The 9,872-nt window shown below is 47.8% G+C and overlaps 1 protein-coding gene across 1 annotated transcript; it reads left to right on the top strand.

The window, feature by feature from the left end:
* Positions 1 to 1,702: 1,702 nt before the first annotated feature.
* Prnd (prion like protein doppel) lies at positions 1,703 to 5,814 on the top strand. Its single transcript, XM_090352792.1, has 2 exons — positions 1,703 to 1,763; positions 4,092 to 5,814. The coding sequence occupies exon 2, from the start codon at positions 4,103 to 4,105 to the stop codon at positions 4,637 to 4,639; it is 537 nt and encodes a 178-aa protein (XP_090208918.1). The 5' UTR covers positions 1,703 to 1,763; positions 4,092 to 4,102; the 3' UTR covers positions 4,640 to 5,814.
* Positions 5,815 to 9,872: the final 4,058 nt, after the last annotated feature.

The following is a 9,872-nucleotide window of genomic DNA, read 5'->3' as shown; positions in this document are numbered from 1 at the left end:
TGTGGCTCAAGTGAGTCTTGAGAAAAGAGCTCAGGGACAGCGAGCGCACAGCCATGAGTTGAAGCCCCACACCTGACAAAAAAAAAAAAAGGAATGCATTTATTTTACTTTATTTTGGTGCTAGTACTAGGATTTGGACTCAGAACCTGACTGCTATCCCCTAGCTTTTCTGCTCAAGGCTGACATTCTTCCACTTGAGCCACAACTCTGCTTCTGGCTTTTTGATGGTTAATTGGAGATAAAAGTCTCACAGACTTTCCTTCTCAGAGCTGATTTTGAACTTCCATCCTCAGTTGTTGGCCTCCTCAGTAGCTAGGATTATAGGAGTGTGCTACCAGCAACATTTTTTAAAGGAAAACCACATTGATTTTGAAGAATAAAAGACGCTGGGGCTGGAAATGTGGCTCAGTGGTACAGTGCTTGCTTACCATGCATGAAGCCCTGGGTTCAATTTTTCAGTACAATATAAACAGAAAAGGCCAGAAGTGACACTGTGGCTCAAGTGGTAGACTGCTACCATTGAGCAAAAGAAGCTCAAGGAGAGCACCTAGGCCCTGAGTTCAAGCCCCAGGACTGGAGGAGGAGAGGAGGAGGAGGAGGAGGAGGAGGAGGAGGAGGAGGAGGAGGAGGAGGAGGAGGAGGAGGAGGAGGAGGAGGAGGAGAGGAGGGGAAGTCTTTGTAAGACCTCTGGCACCATCTTCTGGCCATCTTCATAAATGACTGTTTAATTTGGTTTGCAAAAGAGCCCTTAAGGGATTCTTGGTAAATGCCACCAGGGTCACATTCTGAATAAAGTTTGCAAATTTAAAGGCAAAGTTAACCCCGTTCTCACTTCCTGAAGTCACTTTTTCCCCCCCAATCCTGATGCATGAACTCAGGGCCTGAGCCCTGACCTTGGGCTTTCTCAATTCTAGAGCTCTACCATTTGGGCCACAGCACCACTTCTGGCTTTTCCTGTGTATATGGTACCAAGGAAACGAACCCAGGATTTCGTGAATGCTAGGCAAGCGCTCTACTACTAGGCCAAACTCCTGGCCCCTGAAGTCACTTTTCATTCTGTGGTGCTCACAGCTAGGACCCCTCAGTCAGTCTTCTCTTCTAGGATGGTTGCCCAGTCACTACGAACTCCACAGACATGTATAAGCCAGGATAAAGCCATCCAATGAAGCTCCCATTTCCACCCTCTAGCACATACTTGCACGCATGTGCGCCACCTTGGTTCCATTCACCATCACTTGTCTCTACTTTCTGGGTTTCCATAGAATTGTATCTTGTTGGCTTTGGAACAAAGTCAAGCATTCCCAGGGGAATGGGCAAGTCCTCCCACTTGTCCCTTCTCACAGAAGCTGCCTGGAAGATGCCCTAGGGGCAGGACAGTAGACATAGCCAGCAACACTAGCTTAAACCCCAGCTGCTGGACATATTGAAAGCATCTTTCTAATTCCAGTTCTCAAGGCGCCGCTGCAGTCCTTGCTGAACTCCAAGATTTTCACATGGTTGTATTTTTTTGTTGGGTTTTGGGTTGTTGTTGTTTTTTTTAATCAGTGGAGAAGAATGGGAAAGCACATCCTTCCCAGGATGAAGGAGTGGCCTCCGAGCTTCTGGTCTGCCCAAAGCTGCCATATTTGGAGGAAAGCAGGAAGGCCCCTTCCCCCCAGCAGAGCCTATATAGCTGGGTGGGTCAGAGTGCGGGAGATGTGCTAGAGGACCTCGGGAACGCTAGGCTCCTGGCTCCAGAGACACCCTCCCAGCACAGAGCCCAGGTATGTGGCATTTCTAAACAGGTGTCTGCCCCAACCTAAACATGCAGTCCCTCCTTTACCTCCACCCTTCTCCACCCTCTCAGGATGGAGCCTCAGCCGGGGTAGGGTGGGGGGAATAATTTGTGAGAATGTGCAATGTATCACTGACCTTGCTTTTTTGTTTTATTTTGCTTTTTTTTTTTTTTTTTTTTTTTTGCTGGGACTGGGGTTTGAACTCTGGACCTCAACACTATCCCTGAGCTTCTTTTTGCTCAAGATGAACACTTTATCACTTGAACCACAGTGCCACTTGAACCACAGCTCCAATTTTGGCTTTTCTGAGTATTTTATGGGAGATCAGCATTTCATGGAGTTTTCTGTCCCCGGGTGGCTCCAAACCTCCTGAGTAGCTAGGATTACAGGCATAAGCCACTCGCACCCATCTGACCTTGGGTTTCCAAGGCTACAATTCAATGCTTTTAGTACTAATGATTGTGATTTTATGCTGCTTTGAAGTCCTTGGCTACAAAAAGCAAGAACTCTATGCTTTTATTTTGTAAATTTAAGTCATCCACAAGAATTTATTGTTATTATTCTCTTACCCAAAGGTCTGTGCTGGTAACATGGAATGTGGCCCCTGATTTAAGGGAATAATGAAGGCTTGCCTTGTGCCCGGGTCTCTGGAGAAGGCTGGTCTGAATTCACTATGATTAGGGGCAAAAGAAATAGCAGTAGACACTGGCAGCTCTGTCTACTGGGGGTGGAGAAGGCCCAGTGTCCACCACCAGGACAGGCCAGGGAAGCCTCCGAGTTCCTTCTAGAGACAACCAGGGTGCCCTCAGGCTAGGTTTGGCCATTTTGTTTCTAAACATAAGAACCTGTGTGGTAGCAGAGCCCTTGGGCGATGATGGTGCAGGGATGGCAGAGCCATGTCAGGACTAAGCATGCTGCCACTCAGCTGTATCCAGCTCTGGTACTTCCTGAGCTCATAAGTCTCCATCCAGGAGACAGCCCCAGCTACAAGAACTTCTTTCAACCCTGACCCCCACAAAAAGAAATTCAGGTACAAAAATGTCCTGATGCCTAGCCAGCCATGGGAGGTGGCTGTCTACAATGGCTATTGTCATTTTAGAAGCTAGACAGGAGAGGCTACCAGAACTGAGACAGGGGAAGGAGGGAGGTCCTCTATGATGTCAACCGCAGCCCTGTCTCTACCCTGAGGTGGCCTTGTTTCAGGAATCCCCTAGTTCTGCTAACCTCTGGTTTCTTGTATTACTCTCCTGAGATCTTTCAAAGCCTTGCTCTTGGCCCAGCCTCAGGGCAGCAGAGAATGTGAGCAGCATCCAGGTTGGCCAGTCAGCAATGCTGGTGGCTAAGAAGTCAGTGTCAGGCTGAGCTGATTGCAGATTTACCATCTCCGACTGAGCAGCTTGGAGCAAGGCTCTGTATCTCAGACATATTGTAAGATATAAACAATAATGTACCTGATTTGTGAGAATGAAGTTGGGTGACACCCAGGACTCAACACAGTAGCTGGCATGTAGTAAGCACACAATTAAAGCATATAATAAAAATAGGGTGAGCAGGGGGAGAGCTCCTGCCCTCGGGGTGAGATTCTGCAATTCCCATAGCCCACGTTGAACTCTTGACACAAGGAGGGCCTCGGCTCTGCTGGGATCCCCAAGTTTTACTGGGATACCTTAGTCATGTTTCCCTCCCTCTTTTTTTTCCCACCGCCACTCTTCCTTATTGCCGTAGAGCCTTGAGAAGCCACAGCCAGTTTGTTAGGGTGGATGGCAGGCTGTAGCTGAGGCAAGCAAGCTTAGAGCATACAGAGGGGAGGTGGAGATGTGGCTCAAGTGACAGAGTGCTGGCCTTGAGTGGAAGATGCTCAAGGCCCTGAGTTCAAGCCATGTACTGGGAGGGAGGGAGAGGGAGAGGGAGAGGGAGAGAGGGGGGGGAGGGAGGGAGGGAGGGAGGGAATAAAATAAAAGAGGACAAAAGGAACAGAATGATATTTGATTCCCTTTTGACTTGAAAGACTTGGGAATCCCAGAGAATATCCTTGTGCTTGAAATCCTGACTCCTTTCTCCAAGCTATCAGGTCTATGCAAACGCACTGTGCATATCCCACGATAGCAGGCATATCATTCAGAGACCTCATAATTGTTAGTGGCAGCCTGTGATGTGCCTGAGGAAGCTGAGATGGACCCTGGGGGGGACTTGGTATCTGACATTCCCAGCTCGCCCCCCCCCATCCCCATGCATTCGTGGGAAGGTGTGGAAGGCCCTTGGCTTGAGCCCCGCTACACTTCTTGGGGCCCCCATGGGCCGCTCTCGCTCTTGCAGATTCTGCCACCATGAGGAAGCATCTGGGGGTCTGGTGCCTGGCCATTGCCTGCGTGCTGCTCTTCAGCCAGCTCTCCCTGGCCAAGGCGAGGGGCGTGAAACACCGGTTCAAGTGGAACCGGAAGCCCCTGCCCAACTCCGTCCACATCACCGAAGCCCGCGTCGCCGAGAACCGCCCGGGCACCTTCATCAAGCAAGGCCGCAAGCTCGACATCGACTTCGGAGCCGAGGGCAACCGGTACTACGAAGCCAACTACTGGCAGTTCCCCGACGGCATCCACTACGAGGGCTGCTCCGACGCCAACGTCACCAGGGAGGTGTTCGTGGCCCGCTGCGTCAACGCCACGCAGGCCGCCAACCAGGCCGAGTTTGCCCGGGAGAAGCAGGACAAGCTCTACCAGCGCGTCCTGTGGCGGCTCATCAAGGAGCTCTGCTCCCTCAAGCACTGCGATTTCTGGTCGGAGAGAGGCCAGGGCGGCCAGGGGATGGCCGTGAACCAGCCTGCCACGCTCGGTCTCATGCTTTGCGTTTGGTTCATCCTGACCTAAGACTGGCCAGTGTGGAGAGAGGTCACCACCACCCCCACCTTCTCCCCCTCCTCCTCCCCACACCCACCCGTGTCCTGACCGTCCCAGAGAGCCGTGATGGCCAGCTCTCCAGGGGCCACGGTCCGTGTTCACCCTCCCAGGCGTTTGTATTGAATAAGAGAGTGTCCTGTCTGGAGGCCATTGGCCTTGGAGGGTGCCTGGCACACCACATGACACAGTATTTGTCAGGTGAATTGGTTTAACACACACACACACACACACACACACACACACACACACACACACACACACACACACACCGGGAACTGTGCCAAGCACTTCGCTATTCCCAACTAATTCCTCCAGTTGGAGGTTATTCCCACTGTGCAGATGGGGAAACTGAGGCTCCGAGAGCTGTGGTTGCTGACTGGAGTCCCACAGCCAAGAAGTGGCAGACCTGAGAGCCAACCATGGCCCATCAAAGCTCAGGTTTGCTGTGCTGTTCGCCCCCAGAGCTGCCTAGAGCTCCCTGTAGGGCTCAAAAGCTAACCTAGGCACATCCATCCCTCCTGAAACCATGCCCAGCCCACTCCGAGAAATAAATAAAAAGAATGGAGCCAACAGCTGAGTGCTTTGATACTTTGCCAGGTGGAGGTTTACTTTAAATCTGTGTCATTCAATTAAAGCAGAAGGAATGAAGGAAAGGAAAATTGAAATAAAGTTAGACAGAAGCCCAGAGTCAGATTGTAAGGAAGTGGAAAAGCTAATGTTTAGAGACCGGATTTACAGCAAGATGTGTCGAGGGTGCCAAGATTCTTTTCCACAAGAAAGTTAAGCAATCACTCTTCCTGTCCCTGCAATTGTCTTGAATAATGCATTTAACGGGGGGCATAGTGTGTCTTCAAATAGCCTGATTGCTATTAATAGTCTGAATATTTAAGAAAAACTAAACTGGAAGTGCCATGTCTGCTGCTAGCATATCCTCCTAGCCCCGTGTGCCTGCGTCTAACTGCAGCATTCTTTACGGTGCCTGCATGACCTCTGTGGCTCTTGAGTCCAACTTGACAAGAAAGGTCATTTCTGTAACCCCCCCCCCCACAATGATACAGAGTAACGAAGAGCAGCTTTAGAAAACCCAACTGAGAACCCACCTGTGTACTAAGTAAACGCGCATACACCACCTTACAAGTGAAAATCTGTATATTTTCTAAATAAAATAAAGAATGAATCCAATGTTGTAAGATGTTCTCACAGTCTCACTGGATCTTCCAAGACCCCAGAAGTTGGTGAATACTCCCTCTCTCTCTCTCTCTCCCTCTCTCTCTCTCTCTCTCTCTCTCTCTCTCCCTTTCTCTTCCTCCTTCTAATAGTTTTCACTTCACTTTCACATACCCCTTTCTCCATGTTCCCTCCTCCCCTCTGGTTCCATTTTCAACTCAGGATCCTCCTGCCTCAACCTCCCTAGTGGTGAGATTCCAGACATGAACCACAACACAGGCTATCAAATCTCCTATCTATATGAGGAAAATGAGTATGTATTGCCCTACAGTGTATTTCAAATAGTTCAGAACATGAATGTTGTTAATAGCGGTACCATTCGTGCTGATACCATTCCACGCTATCAGTCCTTCTCCTCAAGGTCACCAAAGAAAGCCACAAGGGAAGGACTTGGGGCGGGAAGGGTGGGGACCAGGCCTGGGGATAACCGCTGACAGGGCTCTCAGCACCCCCACAACAGCCGAGAAACTCAAAGGAGATAAAAAAAAAGCACAGAGCAGGCATAGATGACTCCTTACATGCCACTGGGGGGAAAATAGTAACAATGATAATAAAGAACAAAAAGACTCAGAGAGCCATGTTAGCCTCCTGTCCTGGCTCTAGTTTTAATTGGGAGGGCACACACACACCCTCGTGAGCAGAGTGGAAAGGGCAGTAAAAGCAACCACTCAGGTCTCCATGGTCCCGAGCTGCTGTGGGCTCTCCCTCCCTCATGTAGCCCTTCAGACTTAGTGTAGATGGAGTGAGAAGCCATAGGAAGGTGGATTTTCACCCAGTGATTGGGATACATGGTTTGTTTGTGGAGGTTTTTGGGTTTGGTCCCAGTCTGGGACTCAAACTCAGGGCCAGGAGCTGTCTCTCCATTGGTTTTGGTTTTTGTTTTTTTGTTTGTTTTCTGCTCAAGGCTGGAGCTCTACCACTTGAGCCATACCTCTACTTTTGGCTTCCCCTCCCTCCCCTGTTAGTTGGAAATAAGAGTCTCAAGGACTTTCCTGCCTTGGCTGGCTTAGAACTATGCTTCTGAGACTCAGCCTATTGTAACTAAGATTACAGCTCTGAGCAACTGGCACCAGCTGTTTATGGAGTCTTTAACTGAACCTCCATGCCCCTGAACAGCCTTATTTGTGTTTATAAATCATGAGGTAAACTGTTTTGAAACTGGATTTTAATGTTAGCCAAGAGTTATTGGATGTCTTACATGTCACCTCTGAATTATTTTTGATAATCATCACTCTACAGCATAAATAATTTCATCAAGCCTTGCTTTTTTCCCCTCTCTCTGAAGTTTGGCTTGTTAGAAAAGTAACATCAAGAGCTGAGAATGTGGCTTAGTGGTAGAATGTTTGTCTAGCATTCATGAAGCTCTGGGTTTGATTCCTCAGTACCACATAAACAGAAAAAGCCAGGGGCTGGGAGTTTGGCCTAGTGGTAGAGTGCTTGCCTAGCATGCACGAAGACCCGGGTTCAAGCCCATGGTACCACATACTTAGAAAAAGCCAGAAGTGGTGCTGAGGCTCAAGTGGTAGAGTTCTATCCTTGAGAAAAATCCAAGGACAGTGCTCAGTCCCTGAGCCTAAGCCCAGGACTGGCAAAAACAAACAAACAAACAAACAAACAAAAAATAGAAAAAGCCAGAAGTGGCACTGTGGCTCAAGTGGTAGAGCTCTAACTTTGAGCATACAGAGGCTCAGGGACAAGGGACAGTGCCCAGGCCCTGAGTTCAAAGCCCAGGACTGATAAAAAAAAAAAAGAGAGAGGAAGAGGTGGCATCAAGATTAATATATGGGCCGGGAGTTTGGCCTAGTGGTTAAAGTGCTTGCCTAGCATGCATGAAGACCAGGGTTCGATTCCTCGGTACCACATACATAGAAAAAAGCCGGAAGTGGTGCTGAGGCTCAAGTGGTAGAGCTCTAGCCTTGAGAAAGTCCAAGGACAGTGCTCAGGCCCTGAGCTCAAGCCCAGGACTGGCAAAAAAAAAAAAAAAAAAAAAAAAGATTAATATATAAATCAAATCCCCCCCAAAATCACCAGCATCTGATTATATCAATGATTTCAATGATTTTATCTCCCATGCCTTAATTTGCATATGCAATTGTGCATATTTGCCATGATAAAATAGGTGAGCTTTAATATTCAAACTTGTACTTAATTTTATTGAATGTTTTTGTTCATTTTCTCTCATTTTCCTTTTCTTCACCCTTATTTTTCCACTTGGAGGTGTAACTTCTACCCTTTTATTGTGTTCAGATATAAAAGCAAGATTTTTTTCACTTCAGTATACTATATTGAGGTATATAAATAATATTTACATCTCCTTCCATTTAATTTCTTTTTTTTGTCAGTCCTGGGCTTAAGCTCAGGGCCTGAGCACTGTCCTTGGACTTTCTCAAGGCTAGAGTTCTACCACTTGGGCCTCAGCACCACTTCCAGCTTTTTTTTTCTATATATGTGGTACCAAGGAATTGAACCCGGGTCTCTGTGCATGCTAGGCAAGCACTCTACCACTAGGCCAAACTCCAGGCCCTTCCATTTAATTTCTTCATTTAACATTCACCTTGAAACTCTCTGGGCCAACAGCAAATTAGTTAACATATCCTGTAATATTCTGTACAAATGCAATGGAGTTGATGCCACCAATTCCTTGTGGGTGGATCTTCAGATTGTTCCCTTTTCTGCCACTGCAAACAACTTGAATTCTCATATATCTAACCTGACCATTTGTCTCTTTCATTTCTTCAGAATAGATTCACATGTGCAGGATTTCTGAGAGCAAGTAGGTGTGTAATTCAGACTTTCATAGTTATGAACCAGTTTTCTTTGTAATATCCCAGCCATTTGGGGGGGGGGTCCCTGAATCCCTCAGCAATTGAGTCACCAGCACTCAGTGAACTGAGCCAGGAGCCATTTTCATAGCAGCGCAGTGGCTACTCTCCACCTTCAGGCTGACAGAGAGCAGCCTCGAGCTTCACTGGAGCTGAGCTTTTAAGATAAACACCACACACAGGTGGTGTGACCTTATGATGTCACCTTAAGATGCCCACAGTCAATAACCACAAGGATGAAACCACACGCAGGTGGTTGTATCCATCCATACACAGGTGGTCCAGCAGGTTAAGCATTTTTCCAAAAACAAAAACAATTTGGCAGCTAAGCCTGCTAGGTTATTGTAGCTTTCCTTCCAGCTGGAGTGATTTCCAGTCTTGCCAGCACTTGGGAATAAAACTCCAACCAGCCAGCCCTAAAGTAGCATTTTACTGAAGTATCAAAGCTGAGAATGATATGAGCTTGACAGAGTCCACATCATTTAAGCATGAGAAGCAACCTTTACTACAAATGCTGCATGTGGATCTTCTCTCCTTTGCAAAAGACACACCTAAAACCTCCTGAGTCTAAGCTGAGCCTTAACCTCAGGACCAGCTGAGTATCTTAAAATAGTTATTGAGTCCCATTCTAAACAAGGTCCTTGGGGCCAGCGGCTGCTGTTTAACCTCCCTGCCCAAAGGCTACAAGCCAGGGACATGAACAGGGTTTCCTTCTTCTCTTACCCTCCTGGCTGACAGAAGACCCATTTCAGTTGGGCATCAAGCTCTCTTGCTAGAAAGCCAGGGCATCAGCCTTCTGCACCCCAGAAATGCAAGCCTGTGTAGGTGGAAGATGTGGGGCACATAGTGTGCTTCTGAGACATCTCTAAGGCCATTCTAGATTATTCAAAGCCTGTCCTACCCACCCCCCCCCAAAAAAAAACCCACTCAGCTATTCCATTAGTGAGTGGAAGCCTTCTCTTGACTTGGACTTCATTTCTGGGCAAGAACAAACACTGACAAATATAGAAATGTCATCTCTGTCTCCCCCACCTCCTTCTTCCTCACTCATTTATATATTTTTATTGTTTATTTATTTGCCAGTCCTGGGGCCTGAACTCAGGGCCTGGGAAATGTCCTTGGGCTTTTCTCAAGGCTAATGCTCACCACTTGAG

Source organism: Megascapheus bottae, chromosome 18, assembly GCF_031878675.1.
Source record: "Megascapheus bottae isolate mThoBot1 chromosome 18, mThoBot2.hap1, whole genome shotgun sequence".
Classification (NCBI taxonomy): Eukaryota; Metazoa; Chordata; class Mammalia; order Rodentia; family Geomyidae; genus Megascapheus; species Megascapheus bottae.
The sequence above is the reverse complement of the archived record's forward strand: the minus strand, read 5'-3'. Positions and strand labels throughout refer to the sequence as shown.